This window comes from Heterocephalus glaber, unplaced genomic scaffold (genome assembly GCF_053883595.1).
Source record: "Heterocephalus glaber isolate CG9 unplaced genomic scaffold, H.glaber_assembly_v1.0 deba00001457, whole genome shotgun sequence".
In the NCBI taxonomy this organism is placed as follows: domain Eukaryota; kingdom Metazoa; phylum Chordata; class Mammalia; order Rodentia; family Bathyergidae; genus Heterocephalus; species Heterocephalus glaber.
In genome coordinates, this window is record NW_028258305.1 from 28460051 (window position 1) to 28481633 (window position 21583).

The 21583-nt window shown below is 37.1% G+C and overlaps 1 protein-coding gene across 24 annotated transcripts in view; it reads left to right on the plus strand.

Annotated features, from left to right (window-relative positions):
* Positions 1 to 12864, plus strand: part of Slc8a1 (solute carrier family 8 member A1) — a 386292-nt gene extending 373428 nt beyond the window's left edge. For 22 of the 24 annotated variants that reach the window (XM_087216097.1, XM_013070198.3, XM_013070200.3 and 19 more), the window contains one exon: positions 882 to 12864. In XM_087216097.1, coding sequence (XP_087072223.1) covers positions 882 to 1258 — 377 coding nt within the window. In that variant the 3' untranslated portion in view covers positions 1259 to 12864. The remainder of the gene's footprint in view (positions 1 to 881) is intronic. The other 2 variants (XR_015452990.1, XR_015452991.1) reach the window with 2 other exon arrangements.
* Positions 12865 to 21583: the final 8719 nt, after the last annotated feature.

Below are 21583 nucleotides of genomic sequence, written 5' to 3' on the forward strand. Positions count from 1 at the left end.
TTGGTCAAGTTACCGCTGTCCTGCTCCCTGTAGTGAACCATGACTTTCTTGTGTTTACAAAAAGATACATTCAGGATTGCTAGTGAGCAAAGAGCTTTGAGGATGCTCACTGGTTCCTCTGGCGTAAGGAAAGGTAAGATAGCGTGAATCAGGAATCATAAAGATAGAAAACCTATGTTCAAAGCCTAACCTGGCTTCTTCCAAGATGCATGACTTTGTAACCATTAGCTATCACCTCTAAGCCTGGTTCTCTCACCTCATAGAAGCATTATCACAATCGATCCAGTCATTTAGGTAAATCTGCTTTCCTATTTAAAAGGCTCTAGGGAAATATCATCTATTATTATACTTTGCTTCTTTTCAGTTCCATTATTGGCTTGGTCTTGAATCTTTGGAAATTTCTCATCTATAAAAAAGGCTGCTGAAACAGTGTCTTTCAGGAATACCCTCCAGCAGCCATTTTCAACCTTTGGTGACCTAGAATCTTTGGGGAGATTGTTGAAATAGCCCCCTGGGTCCCAGTGCTTATGACTCAGCATAGCTGGATGGAGCCTTACAATGTTAAAAGAACCCATTTTGATGCTGATGTGGCAGGGCTATGATCTCTTTCTGAAAAATGCTGCCCTGCAAGCTCAGTAGACAAGAACAATGGTATCTGTGGATATGGAACTTGACAAACAAACATCACTTAGTCTGTCAGTAATGGACCCAGCACCAAACTCTTGGTTCCCAATACCTAGAGACTGTTCTTTGGACCACGCAGAAGCCTACTCTGGGACACTGGCTTTCATTCTAGACTACAGACCTGAAGGTCCCTGAACTCCACGGGTATCTTTTAAAGGTTAATTGAGTGTCACTGTCTTTTTCTGCTTTCTCCACAGACACATTTGCCAGCAAAGTGGCAGCCACCCAGGACCAGTATGCAGACGCATCCATAGGTAACGTCACAGGCAGCAACGCGGTGAACGTCTTCCTGGGGATCGGCGTGGCCTGGTCCATTGCTGCCATCTACCATGCAGCCAATGGGGAACAGTTCAAAGTGTCCCCTGGCACATTAGCTTTCTCTGTCACTCTCTTCACCATTTTCGCTTTCATCAATGTGGGGGTGCTGCTGTATCGGCGGAGGCCAGAAATCGGAGGTGAGCTGGGTGGGCCCCGGACTGCCAAGCTCCTCACATCCTCCCTCTTTGTGCTCCTATGGCTCTTGTACATTTTCTTCTCTTCCCTGGAGGCCTACTGCCACATAAAAGGCTTCTAAAGGAACAATCAGATATAGTAAATTTATATATATACATATATATATATACATAAAAATTATGTATAACGAACAGAGGAGACTGACATTTGTCACGTTCACTTACCTGCTGATGGAATCCAGCTTCAAGAGCATACTTTGTACTAGGGCCGAAGTCAGAAACCATCACTTCCCATTCCCAGGGCATCGTCATGTTGAACAAGACACAGAGGCAGGGCCATCTCCACAGCTCAGCCAAGAAGGGCTGTCCTCTCTCCAGGTTCACAAATGGTGAAGGCTTTGATTTGTTTTCTTGTTTTTGACTTTACTTTCAGTGGGGTTGGGGAGGTAGCTGATATTTGGCTTTCTGTTCTTTGTTTTTTGTCTTTTGTTTTGTCCGTAGGGTCAGGGTTTTCACTCCCCCTCTGTGGGAGGTGATGACCCATCCAAATGTAAAAGGGTTTGGGGTTAAAAAATCGAAATCATGAAGATGCCCCTCACCTCCCCCCAAACATTTTAAAAATTACTTTGGATTAAGAAAGGATCTGGGCATGGAAGAAGAAAGAAGCGCATCTTCACTTATTACCAAATTTCATGCTCATCTCCTGAAGGTGAACAAAGGTGAAGCTGCCTCAAAAAAGCATGGAAGCTGGAATGAGCCAGGAAAAGTGATGTTTCTACACACGGGCTAATATTTAGGGATATGGTGCCTGGCACTATTGTTCGACAGGTACAGGGGTAACGTGCCTAGATTCCCAAGAACATGCAAAATCCTGTTTTTCTTATCTCTTCAGCTCTGGACTGTGATTAGCAAAGCCCTTATCTGTTCCAGCACAGCTAAACCCCAAGAGTCCCATCCCGACACTCTTCCTCCCCCCCCCATACAAACCGGAAGGATACTCCCATCCTAAAAGCACACCATCCCTTTCCATCTGCATCAGTATGTGCCCAGCCCCATGTTGCTGTCGCCTGGGATTGTTCGTCAGTTTTGTTTTCCAAAGCATCCATGGCTTGCACAATCCTGTTCCAGTCATGACTGAACATTTGCTCCTTTTCATGTGCCTGTTTGGGAATGTTGACGTGATACCTGTTACACAGTGCATGGATGAAAAACAAATAAAACAAAACAAAGCATATCTGTATATAGTAGAGAGTAGAGCATATACTGTTCTCCCATTCAGCAATGTTGATTGGACATTGAAGACATAAGTGAGCTTTCTTTTCACCTGAATTGTTACTTTGTGTTGTTCCTTAGTTTGATTAATACTAGGGATAGAAGAAGAAAATGGCTTATTGTTCATGAATCTGCACATTCATTTCTAAGAAGCAATAACTGTCCTGTGGAGAGAAGTGAAAGTTATTGAGAGGATAACAGGCAAACTCAAAGATCTTCATGGAAAGTTAGCCCGGTGGAACACATCAGAGGCCTCTTAAGTCACCCACTCATTCAGGAAGGCCAGAGAGAAGGCGCTGGAGAGGAGTGTGTGCGCTGTGTGCCTGGGCTTTTGGGGCCACCGTTTCCACATCACCCCTTCCCCCAAAGTATTTAATTGCACGTCTGCTCTGTCCAGTACAGGTGATAGATTGTGCCAGTTTGTTTGTTTTATTGTTTTTTATGTAAAAGGCTATTTTGAGCACAGTTTCTCTCATCATTCAGTCCAGACCCCACCGAGTGTATCAGTGGTTCCCGAGTAGGCAAGAAGCCAGGGTGACTGATGGGCCTTTGAAAGTTTGTCCCTCTACTTATGACTGAAGAGAACCCTTTAAAAGGAATGGCTCTTTCTGTTTCAAAAGACCAAAGAGCATGGGTAAACCTAACATTCCACAATTGTGATTCCACTAATGAGGAAAAATGGAATGACTTTGCTCCCCTGTCAGAGACTTCACTGTCTCCGCAGAATCTCAGGTTGAAGACATCTCTGGCCCTCTGTATTGATTCAGAGATACTTAAGAAAGAAAGACTGCTGAGCCTTTTTTCTCTTCTTAGTAATCTCTCTCTTAGTAATCATGACTATTCATTTCATAAACATTTAACTGAAGGCTGATTGCACACTCAATATGCCACGTAGTATGCTGCTTCCTGGGGACGAAATCATGACCAAGACAGCCCAGACGCCTGTCCTCGGGGGTATACAGTGAATGTGATTGCTATTTCATGTGTGAAAGCAGAGACAGCCATATTGAAATAGTTTATCTTGCAAGGAAAAAAATTATGAAACTATTTTAACATAAACACATTAAAACTGTACAAAGAAAATTGCCCAAATAGCTGAGAGTTTCTTTAAGCAAACGCTGGGTTTGGAAATAACACCTTCTGTGTCCTTGGCCAACTCGCAGATATGTACTACTACCCGCTGTAAACCTAGAAGGGCAATCGCTCTCAGTAACCTGCATCACTAAGAAGGCCCAGTTAGCCCATTTTTATTTTTGTGGCAACAGTAGTTTTCCATGAGCTCCCCCTGACCTGTCATGACCCACTGATACCAGTGACTACATTAGATAGGGGTGCATTCTAGTCCATGCCCCCCATTTCTGAAGATTAAAAAAATGGAAAGCTAGCCTAGAAACACCAAGTAAATATAATCAAGGGATATAAGTTGTTTAAACATTAGAAAGATTTTGCACTCATTTTTAGCCACTTTTGGAATATAATAATCCCATAGCAAATCTTCACAGGAGACTTTCAGAAATTCTTGCTGTTGGTCAATTTCAATTTCAAAGCTTTTTGATTTGTTTGCCTTTTCAGTTTTCATGCTATAGGGAAAATATGATTCTGATTGTTCAGGGTTGTTATTAATTATTATAGTTGTGTAAAATTGTTTCATTTTATTGTTTGATTATTTTATTTGGTGTGTATTGTGCACAGCTTTAGGGGGAAGTGCACTAATTGTGCTGTCCCTTATAAATGGTACACATTATTGACACAGACAAATAAAGTTTCTAATTGTTTCTGACTTAATCACTAGTGATGCAGAATATTCTATATGGATGTTTTCTCTCTTCTCATTGTCATCTACTCCATTTTTTTGTTTTCATGCTTTGAAAAAATAAAGACCAAAAAGGTATTACTGTGCAATTGATATCCTGACCCAAAAGAAAGTAGACACCTGGTATTCAAATTCTTCCACACACCACTCCTCTGCTACCCAACATAGTCTTTTTAATGTCCCAAGAGAGCACAGAGCCAGAATATTTGTTTGTCTTACAATCCTGAAATAAATGTTGGTGTTCCTCCATTTCACTATGTTCTTTTTTACATCTTTAGTGTGACTCTATCTACATTCTTTCTGTATCCAAGAATGTGATATAAGGAGTAGTTACATGTCAGGCAATATTTGAGTACACCTTGTGTTATAGCAAATCATTCAATCTTACGAAAACTGATCACGGGAAGTGTTGTTGTTTCTCAAGAGATACTTAAGTGATTTTTTTTTCCTTTAATAGCATACACTGTATTCCTTTTGCATACAGTAGAATTTCTACCTTGTGTACATAATTTCTAACTAATTATGTTTTTAACTTCATACCTCATATAATCAAAACAGTATATAAAGTGGTGACATCAGTCCTAAATAAGCATTTGTGGGGAAGAATGTTACTGATTACTATAATAGGTAGAATCTGTTCACTAGGTGCATGTAAATGATATTTTAGCCTTCTGAACATCTTTAAATTCTTCCAAGGAATTCTTCCTTATATCATTACATGTCATGTAATGGCACATGTGCTGGACGGTCATGTGTGACACACTTTTATATGTGAAGGAAATAAACTACATTTAAATATTTTCTCAAATCACATTTCCCCTGGGTGCCAGTCTTTGGTTTAACATAAAGTAAGCAGCCAGTATTTACTCGTTTCAACAGCAAAATGAGTAATTTCATGATCAAAGTACCCTTGACTGCTTTAGCAACCTTCAGCAAAATTCTCTGAGCAAGTTTTAATTCAAAGATTTCGATGCATCCTTCCACCAGTGAAGACTTTATAGTGCTTTGTTTTCTATGGTTCCCAGCATAAATGCACTAAAATTTTTTGCAGTTACTTTTCAAACAGAATTAAACTGCAAAATATGCTGTTTGAAACAACCCTCCAGAGATTCTACTAGGTGGCTCTCATCTGATACAGCACCCGAAGGCTCACAGCACCCCCGCCTTTGCCACATCTAGTTGATTCACTGGTGATACCACCACCCAAGGCCTCTGATCATAACCTGTCAAAATAAAGTGAGGCTGATGGGTTTTCTCTACATCCAAGATCTTTATGAAAGAAATTAGAAAATTTTCTCTGAAAGAAAATGAAGCCTTCTATTTTCTAATAGTGACAAAACTTCACCTTTTCAAGAACACAAATGAACCCCAATAAGGCTTCTTTCAATATTTCTGAGCTGGAGATATGGAGTCTTTTTCAGCTGTGATTTTCTTTCTCTGATCTTGCGCAGTTGCATACACAACAAGTCCTGAGTGTAGTTTCATGACTTGAGGAGTATTTAACCACTTTTTGATGAACAGTATATAACACTGGACCTCACCCGACCTACAGCTGGCATTCAGCATTTGTTATAATAATCATTGCACTGAGCCTGGGCATTCTAACTGTTGGTAGAACCAAGCAAAGGTAAATGTGGATTTCAATCAATAAATGCATGCATTATGCAGAAGACACATACCAAAATCACATTATCTTACAGAGAAAGAAACATGCTGTTATGAGTGGATCCATTAGCTTTCGTTAAGATCTTGCTACAGATTTTTGTTAATGGCTTACATTTTTACTATTCTTTTCTAACATTTTGTACTTACCTCTCTTTTCCATATTCATTGTCTTCACATCACATTTCAAATGCTTTTCTACCTACAAAGATAGCATGGAAAAGCTGGGTGTGGTGGCGCACACCTGCAATTCCACCATTTGGGAGGCTGAGACAGGAGAATCACCACAAGTTTGAGGGCAGTCTGGGCTACATAGTGAGTTCAAGTCCAGCATAAACTTCGTGGTGAGACCCTGTCTTGAACAAAAGATAGCATGGAAAGGGTAGGCCCCGAAAATAGATATTTCATTTTTGAAGCTTACTCAGACTATGGCTAATTATCTCTGAAGCAGAGAATGTCTTGTCTGTAGAAGGAGCAGCCACTGAGAAGTGGAACTCCCAGGGGAGAATGTGCTTCAGTTTTCCAACTCACAAGCAGTGGTAAGTATCCAGCTTTCTGTGTCTCTTCCTTGGCCTGCCAACATGTCCAAAAAGCTGTACTCAAAAGCTCTCCAAATTTTCAGGTTTTAAAAAAGTCTTCTAATTTACTATCCTAAGGTACATACCAATCAATAGTAATATAATTATTATTTATTTTGATTTATGTATTTGGGGGAAAGGCCATTACTCCTAGCTTCATCTTTCCTGCTGTCAGCCTTTGTAGTACTTCCATTGGCTACTCCCACTACATTCAAATATTCTTACTGATGCTATTACTTCCTAACAATAGGTTAAAAGTTCATGCCAAAAGTAATTGCTCAGGATATGGTTTTCTTAAAGTGAATTTATCATAGGAAAATCAAATATGACTTTTCACCTATAGCAATCTTAGAACGTGGTGTGGTATCTCTACAGCTATTGAGGACAGATATATACCCTAAGGCAACATATTATATTATTGATTTTTCTACCTCTTGGAATCACATTTATCATGCCTCAGTACCCATCTATCTGGCCCTCTATCAATGTGTACATACATAGATCAGGAATGAGAACATACATGTCCCCAAGTCCTATAACAGTGTCTATGAAGGTGAAGTCTGTAAATATACAAATATAAAAACATACAGCCTCCGTGCCTCTAAGAAATACAGGTAGGTCAAGTGTTTCTTTGTAGGTATTATATTTCTGATATGCAAATGGTATGAGAATTCACAATAATAACCAGGCACACCAACATAAAAAATAGTTAACTTCAATGATGCTGAGTCAGTTTTGACAGTTAGTACCCAGATTGGCCCTCCTAATTTATTGACTGAAGAGACAGCTATACCTACCCGATTCAAAGAATGTATTTGGGTGAGGGGAATTAATTTACTAGGATGATTCTATCACCCTCTGTACCAGAAATTGTCTATTCATTTGGAAGGAGAGGGCCTAGAGATTTTTCAGAAACCTATTTCTATATTTCTAAAGAACTTTTAATTTACTCTTTATTAGACTCCCTGAAATCATAGAGTAGGTGATATAGATCTTCCCTAAAAATGTGATTTTAGCTTTGTGGTGACCCACCCTTTAATATAAAAATCAGATTCTTGACCCTATATACTATTCTTTTTAAATATAAAGAACAATTTTATTAAATAAGCAAATATACAAAGGCTTTTCAAACCATTTTGCCTAAAAAAGAGTAAACTGTCTAAATATTGCTGCTAAAAGTGACATAATCCAGATGGCTATTTTTGAGAAAAATAATATTATTTCTGGATATGTTTTTCTACCTTTCTATACTCATTGTAGCAATGATGCTCATATACTGTGATGCAGCTAAAATAATGATATGGGTGAGAATTATCAATGTTGTTGACAAGAATATATTTTAAAATGAAAGAATTTGGCATAAATATATTAAGTAGAATTTCATCACATATTACCCTTGGCTAAGGTATTTAAAAGTCATTACATTTAAGTCAGATTGATTTCCAGTTTCCAGAGACAATTGTACAATTTGAACTTATACTCTCAAGTTTTATACGCAAATTAAAGCTGGGCACACATAAATTTTGACTTTGCTATCCAAAGCAAAGTATGTTTTTGGCACCATTTCCTACTATTGAGTTATTTAGTGGAATCCACTGGATCTGTCCAGATGTCTTATAAAAAAATTCTTTCAGTAAATCCCCTACCTTCCATATTTTAAGCTATAGTTTTTAAATTCCCAACTTGATAACTTAATACTTCCTTTTATAAAAGGATGATTCAATTTGGACATTGATTTTTATATTTCAGAATTTTGCTTTTAATCTTCATTCTACCAAAAGTTTCCATTTTAACAAGTGAAAAAACAAAATAAGTAAAGATTTGGAGTGCTAGTTAGATCATTTCTCTGAGAACCAGATCTCTGCTATGCTATAGAGACACATGCATAAAAATAAAATAGCTTATGTGTGTCAAACACATGGATTCAGATTGCATTTTGGATGTCTAAGACTGAGCAGAAGTTCCTGTTTGGTTGATATTCCTTTTCATCAAATCTCTTACAGAAATGGAAAAAGGTGGAAAACAAGGAAAGAAACACATTCTTGATTTTCTTTTCATTTTTACCTAAAGATATAAATTCAAAGTTGTTTGAAAACTGCTTAGAATGTTAATTATATGTATCCTTCCAAAAAACAAAAGTAAATTTTTAAAATAAAGGAACTCATTTATTTCTGATAGAGTCTTTAGGATTAATGAGATCTCCTTCTGACTTGGGTGGGTGTTGAAAGCAGCTTTTAAAACATCTTGTGGTCACGGTCAAATTCATGAGATTTTCATATTTTCTATTGAAATGTAGCACAAAGCAGGCAGACAACCATGCATTAAGACGTTTTTTACAAAACCTGTTCTGGCGTGTTGGCAGAAAAACAATAGGAGTTTCACCCAGTCCTGCCACAAATACTTAACCATCCACCGTCACTTATATCTTCTCCTCTCCAAGTGGCAATTTGGCATAGATATTCTCAAATAAACCAGCCCTCAGTTTTCATATACATTGATTGCCTTGTCTCTAGTGTTTTTCCTCAAGATCTTATTAACAGCCAAACTAACCTTCCAACTAGTTGATACATGACATTTCTCCACAGGGACAGGTAAGGGTAAGATGTGGGGTTACACAAAAGGCAGTGATATTAGTGCCAAGTTATTGGGACCTGTTTAACCAATTACTTTATTATATATTGAACCTTATTTGGGACATTTGCCCTTAGAAATAGTAGAAAGATTTGGGGGGCGCAGGTACCGGGGATAGATCTCGGGATCTTGCACTTGAGAGGCAGGCAGTGGAACCACTGAGCTAAATCCCCAGCCAGATTTTACTACTATTTCATCAACACAATTTTTATGGGACTGTATGAGAGCAAAGAATAATACCATATAAAAATTGAAAGTTATTTTTCAACTACAATTGTTGGCGTTAAATTTGTGAGAATTTTTTTCCTTGTAGTTTCTACTCAAAACTCTAAGAATAAGGTTTCTGCTACCATCAGTAATCTTATAGGAAATTTGAAATTCCACATCTTCTTTGAGGCAGATGATGCTTTGGTGAATGTATGTATGAGTCTTAAAATATTCTTGATATTCTCAGGCTGCTCTCACAAATTTTGCATAGATTTTTTTTAAATGAGAACATTTCTCATCAAAATGCATTGGGAGTTTTTCCAATAACTAGTTGTATTTTATTGAGCAATGAGTCTAGCACCTAAAGAACTGTGAGTGTTTAGTTAAATCAGAGACTTTTCCTCTGTGCTTCCTTTTTCTTACTTCTGACTTTTAATCCCTCTCCACATTCTTCAGAAACAACTGCAAATGGTGAGAGAAAAGTCAAACAGAAGAGATGTCCTTCTTTCCAAATGAACTAAATTTGCTTATGATCATAAAAATTGTGTTTGAATTATTTTAAACTTTAAACACAAAATAAAAAGAGGGTTAAAAATGCCAAATCGGAAGCAATGATTGCATTTTTTTTTTGATAAAGCTATCCTCAACACATATGCTAATTATAAAGGATTTAATAGCATATCAGTAGCCGACCACTGCCCGTACTCTCCCATTCATGTGGTATCTGGACACAAATAAGCAGTTGAGCAGGGGACACAGGTTACTGTTTATGTCATAACCACACCACCATTCAATTACCAGATGGGGTCAAGAAGTAGGCAAAGTAGTTGCTAGTTTTACAGCCATAGCAGCAATCCAGCTCAGTGTCTTGTTGGATTAAAACAATACCAGAAATATTTTGTCCACTTGATATGTTACCTGCAATGACTCTTTTCTGTGTGGAACCAATCTGTTTTGTTTGACTCTAACGTTTCTATGCAGTTCAACTACAAGCTTTTTGCCTGCATGGAAAGCAAACCCTTCTTTTGAAACTTGTTTCCATGGAACCAATTTTTAAAAACACAGAAAACAGCACAGCCAGGCAGACTGGACCTATCATACAAGTCTAAACTTGTATTTTTTCCTTCCAAAACAATATTTTGACATATAATAAAATGAAAATAATAATTGTTTTTAATGCCATGCAGAATTAATTCACGTAGCTACAGAGTTTGGACTACCCAACATCAGATTCATGGATAGTAGTATCATGCCTGTACTTAAAGCCTTGATATGTCTTAAGGAAAGATAAAAATGGGTTTGTTTCCCTTTAAAGCAAATGGCAAGATATTTAATATTTGGAAACAACAAAGAAGGGAAGTTGGTTCTGTGTAGGTTTCTGAGCTACAGAGGAGGCCAGGCTTCTGTCAGCTTTTCTTGATGTTTTTCTCTTCCTGGTAAGATTTTATCTGCCATGGTTCCCAGTAGGATTTCCCACACTCATTTTGTGGAAGGACACTGACATACCTTCAGTCTCTGCCTTTTATTTTCTAATGCTCCTAGGAGAACTAGAACACCCGTTCCTGAGCTTGGAACATAGTAAAAAAGAAAAAAAAAATGGCAGGCTCTTCACTGATTGATCCAGAAGTTTTGTACAAAAGCACACACCGTTCTGGCTGTGTCTATCTTCACATCATACTCACTGCACAGCTTTCTTAAAGAGACTGCAGCTAGGTAAATATCAACTGGATATTTTCCTGGAGAAAAGGAATCAGAAAGAAACCAGTGATGGCAGAAAATTGGTCAGTTCACCAAATCTATCTTCTAAGATCTTTGACTCACTCTGTGGTCAGTTGAAACTTTTAAAAAAACAACAAACAACAACTTGGTCAAATCAGTAGAGCAATTTTAAAACCAAATGCCACAGTCTATATTTTTTTCTGACACACAGTTCCATTTAGTTCAAGCACTTATGTTGATCAAAGTATTATGTTACACATCCTAAAGTGATATGAAGAATTCAAGGCAAAGTCACTGAAGAAAATTAACACTACCTCTGGGTTTAGTTAGGAAGAGTCCGGTTATGTCATGCTAATTAAATTAACCTTTCACTTTAGCCTGGAGAAATGTTATCCTGAATAGAATATGTTTGACCCTGCTTAAGGGGGTCATTCTGAAATCTTTCAACCAACTTCTTAATAAAAATAGAAATATTCACTTTTTTGGTTTCACTTTCTATCACCAATGAAATGGATTCAGACACCACAAACACATCCAAGTGTCTTCCATGAGCCAGCCTTTATGTAAGGTTGGCATACAGTCTTTTAGTTAGCATTTCAAGTTGCAAAAAGCCTGTGAGAAAGATCATTTGCTTCATCACTGCTGAATTTCTCCTTTCAAGTGGGTGTTGATACTCTCACTGGATTTTCTTATCTCTGCCCATTGCTCATTACACTCTGAGGGATCTGGCTCAACTTGAGTGAGTTAACAACTGCAGATCTTGTCCTTTGACAGCAGCTAGAAGACCTCAGTCTCCCAACTCTTGAGTACACAGTGTTCTCTGCAAAATTTGAACACCAGTCATTAGAGAAGAGACTCAAAGGCTTTTCTGTTTTGAAAGTATCTAATTGTTTCAGAGAGTTATGAATCTCCCAATCTCTCTGTATTTGAACTTCCTCCTCATGACATGAAAGGATATAGACTTTTCCAGGACACATACAGCCCCACACGATCAGTGGCTCCATTATCCACTCATGAGTAAGGGCTGAAGGTCCCTTAGGTTTTGAACCAGTTGCTGTCTATTATACTTGATGACCTATACAAGTGTCAAGTCAATAAAGCTACATAAAGTCTGACAGAAATTTACAGACTTATTTTGAAATAATTATTTGTGCACTGCTGGAAAATCTCTCCTTTCCCTGAGGGGAATAAGAGGTTTCCTCTTTAAGAAAAAGCGTCCAATAGAAGATGTAATGAAATTGGAATGGATTTCAAATCAATGACCTTCTTAGGCTGAATCCATTATTTCTCTAAAGGTAAAGCTTAAGATTACATACTTTCTCACAATAATGTGCTTAACGACAACCTTTCAGGAGAAAAAGACTGACAGCAGTTATTTTATACGAAGGTATGCAGCTTATAAACAGGCTGTGCAATGACCAGGCAGAAAGATGTTTAAAGGTACAAGAATTTCAGATGAAGATGAAATGAGACTATCATTTGCTACAAATTCAACTGTCTTTTAAATGCCTCCTTTGTTATGGAGAAAATGACTACTTAAAAAGATTTCACAGAAAGACTTAAATCACACTCGTAGTAATCATTTGGTCTGCCACAACCCAAATGCCTCATTAGCAATGTAATTGCTCACACAGAAAATACAGCAAGAGGTTGTCCCCTTTTCCATGGGGGGAAGAAAGAAAAGGAAGGAAGGAAGGAAGGAAAGAAGAAAGGGGGGAAGGAAGAGAGACAGAGAGAAAGAAAGAGAAAGGAAAGAAAAAGAAAGAAAGCGAAAGAAAGAAAGAAAGAAAGAAAGAAAGAAAGAAAGAAAGAAAGAAAGAAAGAAAGAAAGAAAGAAAGGAAGGAAGGAAGGAAAAGAAAAAGCAAACATCAACTATGCTTATATAAACAAAGAATATTTTAGTGGAATGAATGTAAGCTTTCTCCTGAAGGAATCCCATTTAGAATGTCATCAGAAATGGCAACACTTTCAACATCATAGCAGTAATGTATTCCAACTTTATTAGCACTGAGGCACAAAGTCAAATTTGGCAGGAGAAAAGGTAAACAAACATTACTGACATTGCAACAGACTAAGTGATCTTGTAAGCCTCACTGTTAAGAGAGAAAATTAAAATAGATAATATCTTTGTTATAACTACAATAATTTCTAGGACTGCTGCCTAGGATAAAAATATTCTTCGTTCTCCCATTTTAAATTTCTATATAAAGACACTATTAAGTTGCAGTAACATGTATTTTTATATTTCAATAAGTCCCTCATAATAAATTTGACCTCCATTTCAAAGTTGATTAGGAAGTAGTAAATTGAAACCTTTAGGTTTTCTGTCCTTTTTAAAGCAAATATGCACCATAAGCATTTTCTTGTAATGACAGCCTTGAAGTGCTGTCAATCAATGGCAAGTGCTTAAGGGAGAAACCCCATTAATAAATTGGACCTTCCTGTCACACAAGCAGCTGCTCATTCACACAAATGCATGTCTATCTTCTTCCTCAACTCCTTGCTTCAGTTCCACTTTTTGAATTGAGCCAGATTTACCTACCAGTGAAGCAAACAACAAGCTTTAATTATGCATGCTGATTGTAATTCAACTTAATCCTTCAATAACTGAATATCATGGATAAGTCTTTCATGTTCTTCATTTTGTTTACTCTTTCATATAGGTCCTTGCATTTGATAAATTTTAACAATAGTTTTACTAGAAAAAGTCAACAAGCCTATGTGGGTTTGTGTTCAGTCAAGAAACAGTGAACAAATTTAGCTCCTCTGGTAATCATCCTGAGCTCATAGGAAGAATATCACCTAAGTGGCAAGAGAGAATTATAATGCTATTACTAAAATAATACCCTATGAAGAGAGGCCATAGAATTTTCCACAAATAGCCTATTAGAGACTCACATTTTATAATATAGAAAAATCATATTCTCTTCATAGAAACATCATAGGTTACAATGTGAGTTTGAATCATATGTTACTTACAGGTTTGCTCTATAAATTGACATGGGACTTATTCTTAACCTGAAGACTTTCTACAATTAGACCAGTACCAACAAAACCTGTCATTTGCGTACATTGTAAGACTTTCAGGGGAAAATACTATAATATTGATCTTTACATTCCATATGGAATATCTTTGCACAGGTAATTAAGGTGATTTGGATAACTATATATAGTGTGTTTTAGAATAAGCTACTAAAGTGATTCTTAAAGTCTGATCCCCAGACAACCACCATCAGCAACAATTTGGAAATTTGTTAGTTGTACAAATTATCCATCCCTAGCTGAAACCCCTGACCAAATATATGAATCAGAAATTCGAGGTATAGGCTTAGCAAAGTGGGTCATGATAAGCCCTTCAGATGATTCTGATTTGTGTTCCAATTTAAAACCATTTATGCACACCATGCTCTGTATGGTCAGAATAATCAATGTCACCATGGTTTAACTCTGCTTCTTCCCAGGAAGAAGCTTGAAAGCTTAAATTGTAAGCTCCGCCTTGGTACAATGAAGCTAGTGTACGGGCAGAAATGTTCACCATTCAGACCTACAATGCCATTTAAAGGAAAATTTATCCTTAGAACTATTTGTTTCTGATATAAGTGGGCTTTGGGCAGGCTTGCCAGTCAGAGAGATTTCTGATTAGCCTTTATCATTCTTTTTAAAAGCAAGAGCTGATCTGATTTACTTGACTGCCCAAGGGCCTAGAAAATGATCTTGGAGGTCTTTCTCTTCATGGATTAGCTCTGCCCATTTGCCCTAGTGCTGCAGTGTTGTGTAACTGTCTGGTGACAGTCTTCCAGTTTGAAGAGTGGGTAGACGCTGAGATAAATGGCCACTAGTGATGAGTGAGCTTTGGTTTTTAGAAGGTGTTTCCAAAGGCCCACATGGCTCATAAAACTTGAAAACCACAGACAGGGCAGGCACGACCCCAAGTCCCCAGAGACCTCCTTTCTAGGCTTTCTCATTTGCTCTGGGCCAGGACTGAAGTAGAGAGTCACCAAGGGACTTTGCATATAAAAATGGCTTAGACAAGGAAACTTAGGGTTGTGGAGTGTGTGTGTGTGTGTGTGTGTGTGTGTGTTTTCCCTTAAATTTAATCTGAAAAAAAATATGTTATGTGCACTTAAAACGCCCATATGTATTTGGTCCTTCCTGTTGATCTAGAAAAAGTAATTCAAAGGATCTAAAAAAGAAAAAGCCTAACATATAAGCTCCATAATGATATTCTGGAGGCAAACACTAGAACTATCACTTTAGTCCTCCCTCAGGAGCCAGAATTGTCAGCTATTTTGAAATGACTGCTCTTTTCTGGGATGGGGGGATGAGAATTAGTGATAGACATCTTTTGTTCTAACTGCTCCTCTAAAATCTGTGTTCTCCTGTCGGTGATCAAAGCTTGAGCGTGTGTTTGGGCATCCATTTGCTGTGGCTGAGCACATCATCTCATTGGATCTTTTCCCACTTCTCTGATCCTACCGTGTCCCACCTCAAGGTAGCTCCACCAACTCCCACACCGCCAGTGTCCACCATAATCTACATCTCCATTGCACATCCTAAATTTTGCTCAATGTCAAAGCCTTGCTAAGAAGCTACTTCCTAGAATGATTACACCTTTCAGGCCAGTTTCATCCTTGCAGGGGAAGAGACTGGGTCAGAATGACAGGAATTCACTCAGATCCATCAAAGAGATCAAGAGCTGTTACCTTCTTCCTGACCTCCGTAGTCACAGGGGTTTCCAAGGCCAAGTCCCAACAATGGCTTTTCTTCGTCCACATGCTTTGTGCTATTGGCTCAGATACTGAAATCTTGAAACCTTGATTTAAAATTTATCACAGAAAAAGCAGGGGGGAAAGTGACACACTCTAAAGACCTTTACTTAGGAAGTACATCAAATCTTATTCCACTTAGAATGGCTATTACTAAGAACTCAGGAAACAACAAATGCTGAGAGGATTCGGGGAAAAAGAACCCTTCTACATTGTTGGTGAGAATGTAAACTAGTATCAGGACCGTGGGAATCAGTATGGAGATTCCTCAAATAACTAAAAAGAGAAATTACATTTGACCTAGCTATTCTTCTGGGTATCTTCCCAAAAGAGCTAAAGTGATCATATTACAATGAACATACATATCCATGTTTACATCTGCACAATTCATGATATCTAAATTGTGGAAGCAGCCAATAGGCCCATCAAGAGATGAATGGATAAAGAAAATGTGGTATTTATACACAGTGGATATATAGCTATATATATCCACTCAGCTATAAAGAAGGATACATTTGAATTATTTGTAGATAAATGGATGGATCTTGAGACCATAATTCTAACTAAAATAGATGCAGAAGGTTAAGTATCACATGGGTTCACTCATAAGAGGAACCCAAAGTGTAAATACAGCAAAATTAAAGAGAGGTGGTAAGAAATAGGGAGGTAGCCTCTATGGAGATGGGAAGGGAATAAAGGGAAGCAGATCAGGGGAAGGAGGAAGAAGGAAGGTTAAGAGGGGAAGGGTGAGTAAAAGTGATCAAGATGCATTAGTATATGTACCAGTTCCCAAAGATAGGTGTAATTATTATGTTTCACAAACATATACTAATAAATATATTAAAGGCCCTGACATTAGAAGGTAGTGGATAATTATCTTTTAGTACCTCTACAGCTTTGCCTTTCAGTACTATTCATAGGTCAGTGGTGCAACTCAACACTATTCCAATAAAGCCATAATAACAATCATTGCTGGGACAACTGTTATTACAACAGGACTTCCCTGAGTTCCACTGATCCATATTTGTAGACAGTATCAAGCTCACACCAGAGGACATGTGGCTTTCTCAACACAGAGAAGGGAAGGGACCAGCATGCTGTACATACTGTATATATGCACAAAAGTGCTCTGTGCCACTGACAGAGTTGAGGAGCAGGTGAGAAGGAAGACTTCTCTTGGACTTCTGTCTCGTTCTTGATGGTTACTGATGGAAGATTTTCCCCACTGGATAAGGTTAATGGAAAACTGTGGTGGTGAATTGAACTCATTCTGATCCAGAGCAAGGGGCAATCCATAAAAAAAAGGGTGGCACGACATCATGTCAGAAACCTCACCTCTGTACTAATGCATTGATGACAACAACAACAAAAAGAAACCTCATCTCCCCAAATAGTAATCAAGAATTCCCTACACTGGGTCAAAAAGGAAAAGACATCCTGTGCATACCATATAACATGTTTGAAGGATACATCACAAATAATCTTCAAAGGAAGGGAGGAGGAGAGTAGAAGGAAGAGAGGCACAACTAAGAGATCTTACCTTGGAAAATGCAGCAAGCAACCCTAATATTTCTCCAGCTTACCTGGAATATTTCTCATACATCTGAAGCTATTTTTTAGAATAAATACGCAGCACTTTGAAATTTCTGAGTGATGGCATATCAGTCAGATATTTGGATACTTAAGTGAATTTTTCAGTTTTGAGTCTTTCATGCTGATGAATGTAATCGCTTAAGAATTGCCATTTTGAGCCCAAAAGACACACAAGTATATGCACCATATGTTACTCATTTTGTGGAAAACACAATGTATAATATTCAGTTTCCAGTGTGGTTTTTTTTAGTGTGCTTCAGTGATAAAATTTTATGTGGAATAAAGGTAGACATACCCTCATTGGTGATCATATTGTTGAAATTACAATATGTAAAAACGCTGTTAGAAAAACCTGTGTAAAATATCTTCTCTACTATCAATGAATCAATACACTTGGAACTTAATTTTCAGAAAGAATATGTGCTACACTTAAATATTTTATATCTGTGATGTTTTCTTATTATCTTAAAGTAGTTAATGAGTGACCAGTTACCTGATATTATCAAAAGGGAAAATGGCCTCACTGAAGGAATAATGGATGATATTTATAAAGTTTCCTGCCAAAGAAAACTGTTTAATGATCTGTAAATGTAGACTAACTTCTTCTATTATGAACATGATTGTCAGAAATGCTTTCCTTATCATCGTCTATCTTTTGAAAATTAGTATTTTGTATTTCTAAGGACCAAGGAAATATTTTTAAAGCCAATGTAATACCCAGAAGCCTTGAATAGGAGAGGTATGGTGTCTTGGGTCAACAACATCAAGCTATATTTGAATTCTAATATTTTACGGTAAACTTATCACTCTTTCCTCCAATTCTTATACTGCATTATGCATTTTGGGAATTTCAGCTGGTCTTTACAGTTAGAGGTACCAACAGTAACAGCAGATGTTGTCTAACATGGGAAGCATTAAAATGCTCCCCTTAAAGCACTTTGAGTGGATGGAAATGGCTATTTAATTTTCTCGTCTAACCATTTCATATAACTTAAAGGCCTGAAATGTTGCACAAGATGTTAACAGACTGTGTGCATCAAGGATATTTAATCTGTGCAGTTAGCAAGAACTAGCCATTTAAAAATATATTCAAATGTTTTGTAAATAAAAATTTTGATTACTAGAGTTTTGTTCAAACTACTGTCTTTTAAAACAATTAGATTTTATTTGAATTTTAAAAAGAATCTGTTACAAGTTAATGTTGCTTTGTTGACTGTGTGATTCAACGTACACTCAGCCATATTCTTGTGGGAAAATATCAATCCTATTGACTTTCTTGGCACGAGCCAGAGACTCACAGTTTCTCTAAGGACTGTAAGTATAAAGACAAAAAAGCACCCAAAGGAAATGCTAGTGAAGAAATGAGAAGCGTATTGTACAAAATGTATTTTTAAAATATTAAGATATATGTGATTTACACTGCCTGTTAATCTAGTCTCTTTGTGAAATAACCACAGCATAATATTTGTTAAGACTTGGAGACACCAAATATTTGTGATGTCTGTACAGCACCGTTGTTATAATATGTGATTTCAAATGATAAACATCTTTGTTGTAATCACGTGATTCCCAGAAGAATAAATTTCTGCTATTATGTAAAACCAGCTCTCAGAATTCAGATTCCCTGCAGCTGCTATATCACCAATAAATGAGAATTAATTGTGGAAAAACAATTTTGAACGAATTTAGTTTATGATGACTGTGCATTTTGTCAATGAATGAATTCAGAGAGTTTTATTTTTACCAGATATGCTCTCAGCCAGTGAATACAACTGCTGATTTCAACCATAATATTATTTCAAATATTTCTATAATACTGATCTAATGACCAAACAATGGAAGCTTTGTGTGAAGTGCGTCCTAACAAATGTACAATAAATGACTTTTCCTGCATGCTGCCTGAAATATGTTATAATCTGAAATGTCCTATCAAAAAATTATATATTTCACAACCCAAAATTGAACTGACAATATATCTCATGTGTATAACTGATGGTATGTTAATATCAAAATCAGAAACATTGTCTGTCATACATGTATGTTAAATGTGATATTTGATCTTGTCAAAATGTAACTTGTGATGTTTTCATTTCCTAAACAAGTTGATTCTGTACAAATCATTGTCTTAACTGTTTTCCTTATCATACCATATTTCCTAACACTGAAATATAAATGTTTGTTAATTAATTGTTCATTTTTCGTCAACTTTTATGTATCTTTAATGTGACTCCATTACCTAACCTGAACAAAGGAAAATCAAAGCTTTCCCTGTCATGGGCCCAGGGATATTTGTTCATTCATCCATCTAACAAGTATTTATTAAGCATCTACTATGAATAAGATTCTTTACCAAATATTGGGAGAATTCATAAGAACCAGAGAAATTGTTAATCTGTATCCTCCAGGGAAGTTTTCTGAAATCTCCCTGAACCATTTTGTGTTTTCCATGGAGTTGTTAAGAAATTAGCTTCCTTCTCCTATGTTATAACAAATTATCTATTAAAGAGTCCTGATTTAAAATATAATACATTTGTCTCAGGGAAGGGCAACTAATACAGAAGTATTGAGTCTCAAAATCAAAATCTAAAATAAAGACCTAATTTAAGAGTTTTGACCCTGACTCTGGAAGAAACACTTTAAAATGTCCCCCTGGAAAACTGCATGTTGTGTTTGATTTCAAACATTATCCTAAGGTTTGCTGCTGCACAATGACCACAGCATTTCCTAAAATAGTACCTCAGAGGAATGATCAAGGAAGTTTCTGAAAGAAGAGGAACGTGATTGATGAAAAGATAAATAAATACCCACAAAATACCAGGTAGAGAGGAGGATATTTTCTAAACGGCAGATTTGAAGCGTGTGTTTGAGCGCACGCACACACATACACACAAAGCCAGACTAACACTCCCCCACAGTGCCCTCTTTCTCCCTTTCTTCTTACTCAAGGAGATTCTCCTACTGATTTCAAGGTGAGTTTGGGCCATGGCAGAGGTACGTGGGTCTCGGACTCATTCAAATCAGAAGTCAGCGATCAGCACCTTCAAAAACTGAAACCTTGAACTCGAAGACAATTGGATAATTAGAAGCATGAAACCTTGTAGTTTTTCTGTCACTAAGGCGTTTAGGAGAGTGAGGTTAACAAGTGACCTCTAACTTGACCTTACTGTCCTAAAGTAACTTACAGCTTTTGAAATTCCTCTGAACCTGTTAGAAAAAATTGAAGCTTGCCGTTCTCACAGGTATTCATTTATTCCTTCGTTCATTCACAATAAGTATTTGCTGAGCACTGGAGGGAAGACGAGATTTGTCCATATAGCCAGCAAGACTTGCCCAAGCAGAACAATACCCATACATGCTGGTTCTGGAATCAGAAACTGAATTCAAATTCCAGCTCTCAGTCTATCCGGGTAATCTCGTGACATTGCCTTTACCACTCTGAACTTCACTTTTCTTGTTTGTAAAAAATAATAAGAGTTACTACTTTCTATTTAGGGATATTATAACAACTGAATAAAACAATTTTTTAAGAGTCTGACACAGTACCTGATACTTATAAGGCACTCAAAAAATGTCATTTGGTGTTTATAACCATTGGTGTTTCTTTCTTTTTTTTCAAAAAAAACTATTTTAGTACTAAATTTATTGAGACATCATGAGATTAATATGTTACCTTTGGCTTCTACTATTATAAGAGGTGTTCAAAATGGCAGCCATTAACCTCCAGACATTTGTTAGTACAGCAAACTGTGAAAGTGTGTATACCTTTTTTGGGTGAACTCTCCTCCACTCACCTAAACATGGGCAATGACCCAGGGCCAGTCCCTCTGATCTTTGTCCTAAGGTCCACTACCTAGAAATAACAATAATAAAGATCCTTGAAAATTTCTGAAACTTCAAATCAGGATGCATGTGTGCTGAAATTGCTGACATGAAGTATAATGACCTTCTTCACTTGGAGCTTGTTAAAGGTTTATACATATGGACCGCTTCTCATACATCCAATTACATCAGAGTGAATTATGGGAAATGGCATACATTGTAGATACAACTGATATGACTCAACACCCTGTTAATCATGTTGTTGGTCATGCTTTGAAAGACCCAACAAGAGATGCCCTAGGCACAGTGCAACATTTTAAATTCTTTTATTTTCCATTAAGTTTATTGGTACATCTTAGGTATACAATAGAGTTACATTCATCATT